At 41.5% G+C, this 14,482-nt stretch overlaps 1 protein-coding gene across 1 annotated transcript; it reads left to right on the top strand.

Annotated features, from left to right (window-relative positions):
• The first annotated feature begins 836 nt into the window (after nucleotides 1-836).
• LOC110127440 (protein Mdm4-like) lies at nucleotides 837-2,441 on the top strand. The gene is given in 2 exon segments (XM_070462797.1): nucleotides 837-1,297; nucleotides 1,299-2,441. Coding segments are annotated over 2 exon segments (1,407 nt in total). The 5' UTR covers nucleotides 837-962; the 3' UTR covers nucleotides 2,371-2,441.
• The last annotated feature ends 12,041 nt before the right edge of the window (nucleotides 2,442-14,482 follow it).

Raw genomic sequence — 14,482 nt, 5'->3', positions numbered from 1 at the left:
AACATATCTACAAAACAGAAACAGACTCACAGACATAGAGAACAGACTTGTGATTGCCAAGGGGAAGAGGGGATCAAGGAGGGATGGAGTTGGAGTTTGGGGTTAGCAGATGCAAACCAGTATATACAGAATGGATAAACAACAAGGTCCTACTACATAGCACAGGGAACTATATTCAATATTCTGTGATAAGCTATAATGGAAAATCATATTTTAAAAGAATATATATAAATATATATATATATATAACTGAATCACTTTGCTATACAGCAGAAATTAACACAACATTGTAAATCAAGTATATATCAATTTAAAAAGAAAGGATGAGGGAGTTCCCTGGTGGTCCAGCAGTTAGGATTCAGCATAGCTCCAGGTTCAATCCCTGGTCTGGGAACTAAGATCCTGCAAGCCACATGGCATAGCCAAAAAAAAAAAAATGAAATTAGTTGTAGTTTTTATGTAAGTGCCCTTTATCAGGTTAAAGAAGCCCCCAAATTCCTAAATTTCTAAGACATTCCTTTTTGTCTCTTTTTTTTATCAGAAATGGATGTTGGATTTTATCAAACACTTCACTGGCATCAGTTGAGCTGATCACATGGTTTTCCTTTATTAATTCATTAATATGATGAATTACACTGGTTGGTTTTCAAGTGCTAAACCAACCTTACATTCCTGGGATTAAAACCCACTTGGTCATTATGTATCATTCTTTTCATATATTGTGTTGGATTTGATTTGGTAGAATTTTGTTAAAAACTCATCTATATGTGGGTTTTTTCCCAGCTTTATTGAGGTATAATTGACAAAACTGTCATGTATTTAAAGTCTTACACTACTCGCCGTTTCAAAATGCTGCTAAGACCTTAGGGACAGTTGAGTGACGCCCCCTCACCCCCGGGCTCGGCGGAAAGCGACTCATGGAACGGCCGTGAGGTCGGACTTCACATCACTTCACTGCCAAAATGACATCATTTTCCACCTCTGCCCAGCGTTCAGCATCTGACAGTGCTTGCAGGATCTCTCCAGAACAAACCAATCAGGTACGACCAAAACTGCCTCTTTTGAAGATTTTGCAAGCAGCAGGTGCACAAGGTGAAATGTTCACTGTTAAAGAGGTTATGCATTATCTAGGCCAGTATATAATGGTGAAGCAGCTTTATGATCAGCAGGAGCAGCATATGGTATATTGTGGTGGAGATCTTTTGGGAGAACTACTGGGTCGTCAGAGCTTCTCTGTGAAAGATCCAAGCCCTCTCTATGATATGCTAAGAAAGAATCTTGTCACACTAGCTACTGCTACTACAGCAAAGTGTAGAGGAAAGCCCCAGTTCCAGGAAGAGAACTGAAGAAGGCAATATTCCCACACTGCCTACCTCACAGTATAAGTGCAGAAATTCTAGAGCAGATGAAGACTTGGTAGCAAATTTAACTCAAGAAGAGACATCAAGACTGGACCTCGGGTTTGAGGAGTGGGATGTAGCTGGCTTGCCTTGGTGGTTTTTGGGAAACTTGAGAAATAACTATACACCTAGAAGTAATGGTTCAACTGATTTACAGACAAATCAGGATATAGGTACTGCCATCGTTTCAGACACCACAGATGACTTGTGGTTTTTGAATGAATCAGTGTCAGAGCAATTCGGTGTTGGGATAAAAGTTGAAGCTGCTGATCCTGAACAAACAAGTGAAGAAGTAGGGAAAGTGAGAGACAAAAAGGTGGTTGACATGGGAAAAAATGATGACCTGGAGGACCCTGAATCCATAAGTGATGATAGCGACACAGAAGTTACCTCTGAGGATGAGTGGCAGTGTACTGAGTGCAAGAAATTTAACTCTCCAAGCAAGAGGTACTGTTTTCGTTGCTGGGCCTTGAGGAAGGATTGGTACACAGATTATTCCAAGTTAACCCATTCTCTCTCCACATCTGATATCACTGCCATACCTGAAAAGCAAGAAAGTGAAGGAATTGATGTCCCTGACTGCAGAAGAACTGTATCAGCTCCAGTTGTTAGACCTAAAGATATATACAATAAGGAAGAAAACTCTCAACATTTTGATCCTTGCAACTCAGTGGAATTCTTGGATTTGGCTCATAGTTCTGAAAGCCAAGAGACCATATCAAGCATGGTAGAACAGTCAGATAACCTTTTTGAACAGAGGAAAGATACAGAAAACATGGAGGATTGCCAGAATCTTTTGAAGCCATGTAGTCTGTGTGAGAAAAGACCACGAGACGGAAACATCATTCACGGGAGGACAGGCCATCTTGTCACTTGTTTTCATTGTGCTAGAAGACTAAAGAAGGCTGGGGCTTCTTGTCCTATTTGCAAGAAAGAGATTCAGTTGGTTATTAAGGTTTTTGTAGCATAGCTGAATCAGTGAATTAGACAGATATTAACAGAGCTGGTCATGTGTCCAAATATCAGTATTGAGCATCTCTACGCAGGGTGACTCATTTCATACTTTCATTTATTCTTGTAAACTTTTATGTTCTAAGCCATTTTTACCTCTAAACTTAATAGAATTTGAGAATAAGTTCTTTAGAACTACATTATCAGTATGGAGCCTATTAACATTAAAAGAGAAGTTAATTTAAAAAATAAATAAATAAATAAATAAATAAAGTCTTACAACATGATTTTATATCTATATACATCGTGAAAGGATCCCCATAACTGTCTACTCCTCTTTTTTTGAAATAACATTGATTTGCAACATTATATAATTTTCATGTGCACAACATTATAATTAGACTTCTGTTCCCTAGAGCATGCTCACAACCAAAAGTCTAGTTTCTATCCAGCACCATAGCATTGATGCCCATTACCCATTTCTCCCTATCCCCATACCTGTTCCCCTCTGATAACTACCAATCTGTACTCTATACCTAGTTTGTTTTTGTTTTGCTTGTTTGTTTTTTAAAATATTCCACATATGAGTGAATATGATTTCATATTTCCACACATGAAATCATACAAATGTCTTTCTCCATCTGACTTATTTCACTTAGCTTAATGCCCTCATTCATGCTGTCACAAATGGCAAGATTTTATTCTTTTTTAAGGCTGAGTAGTATTTTATTGTGTGTGTGTATATATATAATATATGTATATATATATATATAGAGAGAGAGAGAAAGCATCTTTTTATTCATTCATTTGTGTATCTATGTTTATGAGGGATATTTGACCTGTAGTTTTCTTTTTTAATAGACTTTATTTTTAGAGCAATTTTAGATTTATAGCAAAACTGAGAGAAAAGTACAGAGATTTTCCATATATCCCCTGCCCCCCACACGTGCATAGTCTCCCCCATTAACAACATCCTGCACCACTACATTAGCACATCATTATCACCCAGAGTCCATAGTTTACATTAGAGTTCACTCTTGGTATTGTACACTCTGTAATATGCATCCATTACAATATCATACAAAGTAATTTTGCTTCTCTAAAAATTCTCTGTACTCTGTCTATTTATCCCTCACCCCTTCCCCCTAGGCCCTGGCAACCACTATCTTTTTACTGTCTCCAGAGTTTTGCCTTTTCCAGAATGTCACGTATTTGAAATCATACCTATTCAGATCAGCTTCTTTAACTTAGTATATACATTTAAGGTTCCTCCCTGTTTTTCCATGGCTTGATAGCTCATTTCTATTTAGCACTTAATAGTATTTCACTGTCTGAATGTACCAGAGTTTATAGATCCCTTCACCCACTGAAGGACATATTGGTTGCTTCCAAGTTTTGGTAATTATGAAAAAGGCAGTTATACACATCCACATGCAGGTTTTTGTATGGACATAAGTTGTCTTTTTGTATTTTGTATGCAAAGACATAAATTTTTTGCATATTTTGGATAATATTCCTTTACCAAATATCTCTTTTTCAAATATTTTCTCCCAGTTTGTGACTGGTCTTTTCATTTTCCTCACTGTCTTTCACAGAGCAGAACTTTTTAATTTCAAAGAAGTTCAGCTTATCAATTCTTTCTTACATTGATCATGTATTTGGTGTTGTAGTTAAAAAGTCATCACCAAACACAAGGTCGTCTACATTTTTCTCCTATAATATCTTCTAGTGAAGAGGAAACGTTAAAATTTTACATCACCTCCTGCTCCTTCTGCCTCTGTAACTCAAGCTTGCTCCTTGCAATGTCTGGATCACATAGGTCTCAGAAAGTGGGGACTCACAATACTAGGAACTGGAGCTTATCTCACTCACCCTTGTCCTGTTCTTTGCAAACTGCCCAGCCCCTGCAAACCTGCTTAATCATGCCTGTCCGTGTAAAGGTCAGGCATCCCCCTCCCTATCTTGACTGCTGTTCCCACACGCACGCGAAACCCCTTAGTTTAAACCAGCCTATTAGCAGCTAGTGTTGCCCACTATAGTCTGTCTATAAAAACTCTGTAACCCCTTTTGTTTGGGGCTCAGAGCTTGGAGTGTTAACTCCTCTGGGCCCGCCGGCGTAATAAACCTGAGTTCTCCAACTCTCCAAGTGTGGTGCTTGGTTTCTCGATTACTGGATTCTGCAACACTAGGAGTTCTATAATTTTGCATTTTCATTGCATCTGAGTTAATTTTTGTGAAGGGTATAAGTTCTGTGTCTAGATTGCTTTTTTTGGCATGTGGATATCCAGTTGTTTCAGTACCATTTATTTTATTGTGATAAGAACTCTTGAACTTAAGATCTACTCTGTTAAATTTTTAAGTGTACAAATTATTATTATTGCTGACTATATAGATACAATGTTGCACAGTAGCTCTCTAAAGATTATTCATCTTGCTTGACTGAGACTTTACGCCCATTGATTAGTAACTCCCCATTTCCCTCTCGCCCCAGCCCTTGACAACCACCATTCCATTCTTTGACTCTATGAATTTGACTACTTAAGATACCTCATATGAGTAGATTCATGCAGTATTTTTCCTACTGTGACTGGCATATTTCACTTAGCATAATGTCCTCAGAGTTCATCCCTGTTGTTGCATAGTGCAATTTTCTTATTTTTATAGGCTGAACAGTATTCCACTGTATGTATATACCATGTTTCTTCATCCATTCACCTGTCAATGGACATTTAGGTTGTTTAGACATCTTGGTTATTGTGAATAGTGCTACAATCAACATAGGAGTGTTCATATCTCTTTGAGATACTGTTTTCAATTCTTTTGGATAAATAACCAGAGGTGGGACTCTTGGATCCTATGATAGTTCTATTTTTAATTTTTGAGAACCTACCATACTGTTTTTCCATAGTAGTTATACTATTTTGCATCCCCACCAACAGTGTGCAAGGGTTATAATTTCTCCCTATTCTCACCAACACTTTTGTTGTCCTTGTTGTTGTTTTTGAAAATAGCCATCCTAACAGGTGTCAACAGCCTGTTGAAAAGACTATCTCTGTCCCATTGTTATTACCTTTGCTCCTTTGTCAAAGATCATTTGACCACATATATGTGGGTCTATTTCTGGGCTCTCTATTCTGTTCCACTGATCTATTTGTCTATTCTTTTGCCAGTACCACACTGTCTTAAATACTAAGTTTCATAGTAAGTCTTAAAATCAGGTAATATCAGTACTCCAAATCTGTTCTTCTCTATCAATACTGACTGGGCTATACTAGATCTTTTGCCTCTCCATTTTACATTTTAGAATCAGTTTGTTGGTATCCATAAAATAACTTCCAGGGATTTCTTTGTCTGGTTTTGATATAAGATTAGAGTAATACCAGACTTCCCTGGTGGTTCAGATGGTAAAGAATCTGCCTGCAATGAGGGAGACCTGGGTTTGATCCCTGGGTTGGGAAGATCCCCTGGAGGAGGGCATGGCAACCCACTCCAGTATTCTTGCCTGGGAACTCCCATGGACAGAGGAGCCTGGTGGGCTACAGTCCAAAGGGTCACAAAGACTCGGACACAACAGACTGACTGACATTTTCACGTTTTTTTTTTTCATTCAGGGTAAATACTGAACTCATAGAATATGTCAGGAAGTATGCCCTCCTTGTGGTAGGCAGAACTCTAATACAGCCTCCAAGATTCCCAGCCCCTGATGTACATAAACTTTCTCTCAGTTATTTAATTAAACATGAAACTAGTTACTAGAAAAAGCAAGGGAATTCCAGAAAAACATCTACTTCTGCTTCATTGACTATGCTAAAGCCTTTGACTATGTGGATCACAACAAACTGTGGAAAATTCTTCAAGAGATGGGAATACCAGACCACCTTACCTGCCTCCTGAGAAACCTGTGCAGGTCAAAAAGCAACAGTTAAAACCAGACATGAAACAATGAACTGGTTCAAAATTGGGAAAGGAGTACATTAAGGCTGTATATTGTCACCCTGCTTATTTAACTTATATGCAGAGTACATCATGTGAAATGTCAGGCTGGATGAAGCACAAGCTGGAATCAAGATTGCCAGGAGAAATATCAATAACCTCAGATATGCAGATGATACCACTCTAATGGCAGAAAGTGAAGAGAAACTAAAGAGCCTCTTGATGAAGGTGAAAGAGGAGAGTGAAAAAGCTGGCTTAAAATTCAGCATTCAAAAAACTAAGATCATGGTATCTGGTCCCATCACTTCATGGCAAATAGACATGGAAAAAGTGGAAACAGTGAGAGACTTTATTTTCTTGGGCTCCAAAATCACTGCAGATGGTGACTGCAGCCATGAAATTAAAAGACACTTGCTCCTTGGAAGAAAAGCTATGACAAACCTAGACAGTGTATTAAAAAGCAGAGACATCACTTTGCCAACAAAGGTCTGTCTAGTCAAAGCTATGGTTTTTCCAGTAGTCATGTATGGATGTGAGAGTTGGACCATAAAGAAGGCTGAGTGCTGAAGAATTGATGCTTTTGAACTGTGGTGTTGGAGAAGACTCTTGAGAGTCCCTTGGACTGCAAGAAGATCAAACCAATCAATCCTAAAGGAAATCAGTCCTGAATATTCATTGGAAGGACTGATGCTGAAGTTGAAGCTCCAGTACTTTGGCCATCTGATGCAAAGAGCCAACTCACTGGAAAAGACCCTGATGCTGGGAAAGACTGAAGGCAAAAGGAGAAAGGGGCAGCAGAGAATGAGATGGTTAGACAGCATCATCAACTCAATGGACATGAATTCAAACAAACTCTGGGAGATAGTGGAGGCAGAGGAGACTGGCATGCTACAATCCATGGGGTTGCAAAGAGTCAGAAATGATTTAGCAAGTGGGCAACAACACACACACACACACACACACAGTGGAACACTATTAAGCCATCAGAAGAATGAAATAATGCCATTTACAGCAACATGGATGGACCTAGAGATTACCATACTAAGTGAAGTAAGTCAGAAGAGAAAGACAAATACTATATGATATCACTTATATGTGGAATCTAAGATACAATACAAATCAACATATCTATGAAACAAAGACAGACTCACAGATATAGAGAACAGATTTGTGGCTGTGAAGGGGAAGATGGGTAGGGGAGGGAAGGAATGGGAGTTTGGGATTAGCAGAGGCAAACTATTACATATAGGATGAATAAGCAACAAGGTAGGGCTTCCCTGGTGGCTCAGTGGTAAAGAATCCACCTGCAATGCAGGAGCTGCAGGAGATGTGGGTTCAATCCCTGGGTTGGGAAGATCCCCTGGAGGAGGGCAACCCACTCCAGTATCCTTGCCTGGAGAATCCCATGGACAGAGAAGCTTGGCTGGATCAGTCCATAGGGTTGCAAGAGTTGGACACGACTGAAGAGACTTAGTACACACACACACACAAATAACAAGGTAATTCTGTATAGCACAGGGGAACTATATTCAATATTCTGTGACAAACCATAATGGAAAAGTGTGTATGTATATGTGTATACATGTGTGTGTGTGTGTGTGTGTGTGTGTGTGTGTGTGTGTGTGTGTGTATGGTGAGTGGTTTAGTCATTGTGTCTGACTCTTTGCAATCCCATGGACTGTAGCCCGCCAGGCTCCTCTGTCCATGGGATTTCCCAGGCAAGAATACTAGAGTAGGTTGCCATTTCCTCCTCCAAGGGATCTTCTCAACCCAGGGATCGAACCCATGTCCCCTGCATTGCAGGCAGATCCTTTACCACTGAGCTGTCAGGAAGCCATATAACAAGCTTGGGTCCATTCATTTCTCAGTTCAAGTCACAACCTAAGAACCAGAGAGCTTTCCTGATGCTAGCAACAGGGCTAATATTGTTAAACATTTAACACATGTTTAATTGTATAAATTGTTGAATTACAATGTCAGTTGAATTCACAGTCTTGACAAATTTCTCATGTGAAAGTTATGGTATTGACTGGTAAAGAATGGGATCCTGAAACTTGGAATGGGAACATCTGCTTGGCCCCAGATGAAACTCACAGTCTTGAGCTACCAAGTCATTCTGAGCCTTCCTTACTAATGGAAGTAGCTTGCCTTTCAGTGTCCGAAACTAACCTTTCTCTCTTTGAAAATGCTGTGATAAACTCAACTGGTCCAGGTGCCTTGAAAAGAGATGCTCATTCTCAAGACCCACCACAACCACCCCCTACACTGACAGACCCATAACTGAGGTCAAATCTAAGCATGAGGAACAAGTGCACACTATGACCAAGTTGGAAATCACTTATACACCAAAATAATTGCAAGGGTTTGCTAATATATAGTGGCAGAAACCTGGGGAATATGTGCAGAAGAGGATTCTATGGGTGTTAGATGAAGGAGGGCAAAATATAACTCTAGATTAGGCAGAATTCATTGATATGGGTACGCTTACTTGAGACTCTGGATTTAATGTGTCAGCACACGCTCTAAGTGCTTTCTTGGTTGGTTGACTGAAACTGAGACTCAATTGTGGCTTACCATTAAAGAGGCTGAGATGTTAGAGGTGTCCTGGCATGATATGGAGGCAGGAATCCAAAGGCTTAGAGCAATAGGAATGTTGGACAGGATTTATCATGTAAGACTTGCATGCAATCCCCAACTATGTTCCATGACAAGACTCAGAATACACTAACTTCACCAAGACATTAAGAAACCCTTTAGTGAGATGTGTACCTGCACCCTTGGAAAGCTCTGTGGTTGCTCCCTTCTGTGGGCCAGGAATGACTGTAAGGGGAAAATAACCCTGAAGGCAATCCAGAGATCATCAGGACTGCCCCTCTGATCACAGGCCCAGAGCACAAAGGCCCTGGGGGCAGAGTAACTTCAAAGGAGGAGCCACTAGCACATTGATGGGCACTACCTCATATGGTGGTGAGTTCTGCTACCTCACTCAGCATTGGTCTCTCCCAGGTGCAGCTCCAGCACCCTGCGGTAGTATGGGCTACATCCACAAGAACAAAGGAAATATGGTACCTCCACCTAGATTTCAAAGGATTGGGCCTCCTGGCAGAGCTGCAGGCTCAGGACTCCAGATGCAAGAGCCATGGGGGCCTGGTGGAGAAAGGCCTGGGAGCTGGCTGCCCAAAGCCTTGAGGGCCCAACCCAGCAAAGCCACACCATTGTGCTTCACCCCACTGTATCTAGAAGATGGACCTCCACCCCAGTGGGCCTACAGAGCAGAGCATCTGGCCAAAGAGCATTATTCTCAGGTCTTAAGGTCTAATGGAATTGGCCCCTTGGAGTTTGGATTTGCCCAGGCCCTTGTCATTCTTTTCTTCTCTCTTATTTCTCCATTTTGGAATGGGAATGTCTACCCTCTGCCTGTTCTAACAGCACATTTTGGAAGCACAAAACTTGTTGGGTTCATAGCTGGAGAGTAATTTTCCTCAAGATGAATTGTACCTTGAGTCTCATCCATATCTGAATTAGATGATATTTAGATGAGACTTTGGAGCTTATCCCTGGGGTATACATACTTAGAAACTGGCATAATCCCCACATCAACTTGTTGATAATAATGAAAGCATTACTGTAAGAAGGGCTAAAGGGAAGTGAATCTCCACTCCCTTCAAAATTAGTAAACCAGAAGTGATAACTCATCCCTGGGGGAATGCACAGATTAATGGCCCTGTGGGTGCATGCTAAGTTGCTTCAATCATGTCCAGCTCTTTTGACCCCATGGACTGTAGCCCACCAGGCTCCTCTATTCTCAAGATTCTCCAGACAAGAATACTAGAGTGGGTTCCCATGCCCTCTTCCAGGGGATCTTCCCAACTCAAGGATCAAACTCTGACCTCTTATGTCTCTCCTACATTGGCAGGTGGATTTTTAACCACTGGACCACCAGGTAAGTCCTCAACATGAATTTTGAGGAACACAATTCAGTCCATAGAAGCCCATGAATGAAGTGGCAGTGATAGAACTGCCCAGGCTCAACAATATGGTCTTTGCATTACTGAGGGTGGTGTGGTTAATGCTACTGCAGAATGACTAATCTGCCATCAATGGAGACCAAAGTTTGAATCCCCAGTATGATGCTATTCTGTGTGGGGACCAACCAGCCACCTGGTGGCAGGTTAATTATCTTGGACTTCTTTCATCATGGAGAAAGAAGAGACTTCTTCCATCATCTCTGTCCCCAGAGATTCATCTTCACAGCACTAGACTCATTGTCTAGATATAGTTTTCCTTTCCCCACTCATAAGGTTTGTGTCAGCACCACCATCTATGGACTCGTCTGCACAGCCATGCATCTGGTCCAGAAACTCATCTCACAACAAAGAATATGTAACAAAATGTTCATGCCTATGAAATTGACTGGTATTACCATATCATCTAGAAGCAGCTGGCCTAATTGAGAGATGAAATGGTTTTGAAGACTCAATTATGATGCTAGGTGTGAAATAACACCTTAAAAGGATGGGATTCTGTTTCATAGGATGCAGTATATACTCTGAATCAGAGATCATTATATGGTGCTGTCTCCCACCAGCCAGTATAAATGATCCTGAAATCAAGGGGTAGAATTAGGAGTGGTCCCTCTAATTATTACACCTAATAACTCACTTGCAGAATTTTTGTTTCCCATCTTGGCAACTCTGAGTTTTGCTCGTTTGGATATATAAGTCCCTCTGATGTTTATGTGTCAACTTGACTGGGCCATGGAGTGCCCAGATATTTGGTTAAATATTATTCTGGGTATGCCTTTGAGAGTGTTTCTGGATGAGATTAACATTTGAATTGGTAGACTGAGTAAAGCCCAATGTGACTGGGCCTCATCCAATCAACTGAAATCTAGAATAGAATAAAAAGGCTAGTGATGGACAATTAATTCCTCACTGCCTGATTGACTATCTTTGAGCTGGAACATCAGTCATCTCCTGCTGAAAAATCAGACACAGAATCTCATCCTGTGATTGGCTGAATTACAATGCAAGTTGAACTCCTAGCCTCACAGGGTGTCTACTATGAAACTAAGGGCATTGATAAGGAAGGAATAGGATCCTCTAAGATGGAATGGGTACATATGGGAAGACTCTATTGAACCTGGGGATGCTCTAAATTCTGATGAGTCTTCTCTGCCAGTGGAAGATGCCCCTACCAGGGGGTACATCAATGGGTCCTTTGCATGGGAAAGTGAGATATTTTAGGCTCTATGGCGATGAAACTATAGGCCAAAAAAAAAGTGTGGGAGGGGGGAGACATAGAGTTAATTCACTGGCTGGAATGGTTGATCTTCATTACCAAGGGGAAATCAGGTTGCTGCTATACAACAAAGGCAATAAGGACTATGTCTGCAACCCAGAGGATTATCTGGGGTGCCTCTTAGTACTTATATGCCCAATAGTAAAAAATAATAGAGAACTACAGCAACCAAAAACTGGCGGGATGATTGAAGACTTGGGAATGAAAGTTTGAGCCACGCCATCAGGTGAAAAAGCATCTGAGGTTCTGGAAGAAGGCAGGGGAAATACAAAATGGGTAGTGGAAGAAGGAAGCCATTGACGGTGACTTCAGCCTCATGATCAAACACAGAAATAAGTATTACTGTAGCTTTGCCTATTTTCTTTTTGCTTGTTTTATTTATTTGTATGTGCTAGCCACTTTCTTTTTCTTTCTCCTGATTTTTATTTTATGTACCAATAGTTGTTAGAAGTTAATTTTCTAATTTAGTCTTTAGATAATGGAGTATCAATGGGACTATGATTAAATTTGAGGAATAGTTAACAGCCAGCAATGGATACAATGGCTTTGGGTCTGTATGTCTCCTCACTTGGGGGACAGAGTCATAACTTTCTCTCTTACGAGACAGCTATATCTTGTTGCTGCTAAGTCGCTTCAGTTGTGTCCGACTCTGTGCGACCCCATAGACAGCAGCCCACCAGGCTCCTGTTTTGCTGTGCAAGAATTTAAGGATTCAAAAGGGTGCACACAGAAGCTGAGTAGTCAAACGGGTGGACTGTGCCACGTACTGTTTCTTTCCTCTTGGCTTCAAATCCACTCTCTATACTTGCCTGCTCTGCACAAATGGATCTGGTCCATTTAAATATTTTTTTCCTTTGCCAGCCAGCCCTGAATTTTAGCCAGTAGAGCTAGAGAGACACTACAAGGAAGAAAATGGTTTCTGCTTACTAGCTCTGGGGTGTCCACTCTGCAGGGTCCTGCAGCATACACACTTTTCTCCAGCACTAGGGGCATGAAGCACCCACACACCCTCCAGTGCCTGGCTCCTGCCGTGCATGGTGGCCACCAGCACAGAGGCCAGCTGATCCTCCCTGGAATCCCCCATCAGCCAGTCCTGTAGCAGTTTGCTTCTGCTTGTTTGCTTCTGCTTGTGAAACACTCACACAGCATCTCTAGTTCTTGCAACAAACACACTTGACAACCAGCAGTGCCCAGTGGCCAGCAACTCCCCGCACCGCCTCCCACCCCGCACCCTCCCTCAGGGAGCTTTGTAGCAGAGTGCCTGGAATGACACACTTTCCCCATGAACAGCCTTCTTTGGCACCCTAGAGGGTAGATTTCTGCCAAGTTCCAGAAAGCAGATTTCTAGCAAGTCCCACCAGTCAGAGAACCACAATCATATTCTCTCCAATAGGGACTGGATCTCAGCTCTGAGTTTGAGGGGAGCAGGGGGTGGGGTAGGGTCTTCCTTGGGTGCTCTATTTCAGCCCTGCTTATGCTCTCCTCTACCTTCTTGAACGTATGGATTATGATTGTAATAGCTGTTTTAATGTTCTTTGTCTATTGGTTCTATCATCTGGGTCATTTTCTTTGGATTCTTTTCCCCTTTATTATGGGTTGTACTTTCCTGCTTCTCTGCTTTATTGGATGCCAGACATTGTAAATTTTATAATGAGTAAAATGTGAGTGCTTTTTTTTTTTTTTGGTACTTAAAAAAATTGGGGGGCGGGATTGGGCTTTGTTCTAGGATACAGTTTATCAGTTTGATCCTTTTAAGGCTTTCTTTTAAGTTTTTTTTTAGGCAGGACCTGAATAGCCTTTAGTCCAGGGCTAATTTGATTGATAGCTACTTCCCTCGTAGCTTAGTTGGTAAAGAATCTGCCTGCAATGCAGGAGACCCAGGTTTGATTCCTGGGTTGGGAAGATTCCTTGGAGAAGGAAATGGCAACCCACTCCAGTATTCTTGCCTGGAGAATCCCATGGACAGAGGAGCCTGGCAGGCTATAGTCCATGGGATCACAAGAGTTGGACACAACTTAGCGACTAAACCACCACTACCACTTTAGTACCAAGGCAATACCTTCCTGAGTTCTCTATTCAATGCCTCACATACTAGGAGGTTCTTCCACTTAAGCTGGTCTGGAGATGAACTATTCCTGTCTCTGACAATTGCTCCTCCTGATCCTTTTCAGTGGCCTTTCTCTGGCCTCAGGAAGTTTCATCACATATATGTAAGCTGATTGGTACTTGGTTGAAGACTTGAAGGGAACCTTCTGTAGATCTCCACAGCTTTTTCTCTGTGCGCAGCTCTTTCCTCCATAGCACTCTGCCTGTTCTGAGAACTCGAGCTGCTGTGACTGCCACAAACTCTTAACTGTGTCTTCTAAATTCAGGGAAACCACCTGGCTATTTTTGAGTCCTCCCCCTGCCCCACTCACCCCTGCACACACATGCTTGCACTGAACATGGAAATTCTCTCCAGGTAATCATGGTTCATTCATTTGTTTGCTTTCTCTGAGGAAACATGGTCTCATGTTTCCTGTTGTCTAATATCTATAAACCATTGTTCCATGTATTTTATCTGGTTTTTTAGTTAAGGCAAGAAGGTAATTCTAGTCCCTGGATGGAGTACATCATGGCTGGAGACAGAAGTCCCCAAACTCTCTTTTCTGACCCATCTTGTGAGAAGTTGCCTTCTAGAACTCACACTTAGTCATCAGCAGAATCCCTCCACCCTCAACCTCTTCCCTGAAGGTTGAATTTGCCTTCTTGCTCCAGTGGAAACACGAATCTTCCTGGACAGTAGTGAAGCACTCTTGAGCAGTGAATTTACTCCCACAGCTCTCAGACCAGTGATTTAGGAGGCATAGATGTCCTTGCACTTCATGTGCAGCCCCCAGATCATGTTCTATCCCTAC

This window comes from Odocoileus virginianus, unplaced genomic scaffold (genome assembly GCF_023699985.2).
Source record: "Odocoileus virginianus isolate 20LAN1187 ecotype Illinois unplaced genomic scaffold, Ovbor_1.2 Unplaced_Scaffold_14, whole genome shotgun sequence".
NCBI classification, from domain to species: Eukaryota; Metazoa; Chordata; class Mammalia; order Artiodactyla; family Cervidae; genus Odocoileus; species Odocoileus virginianus.
This window is presented reverse-complemented; position numbering and strand designations above follow the sequence as displayed.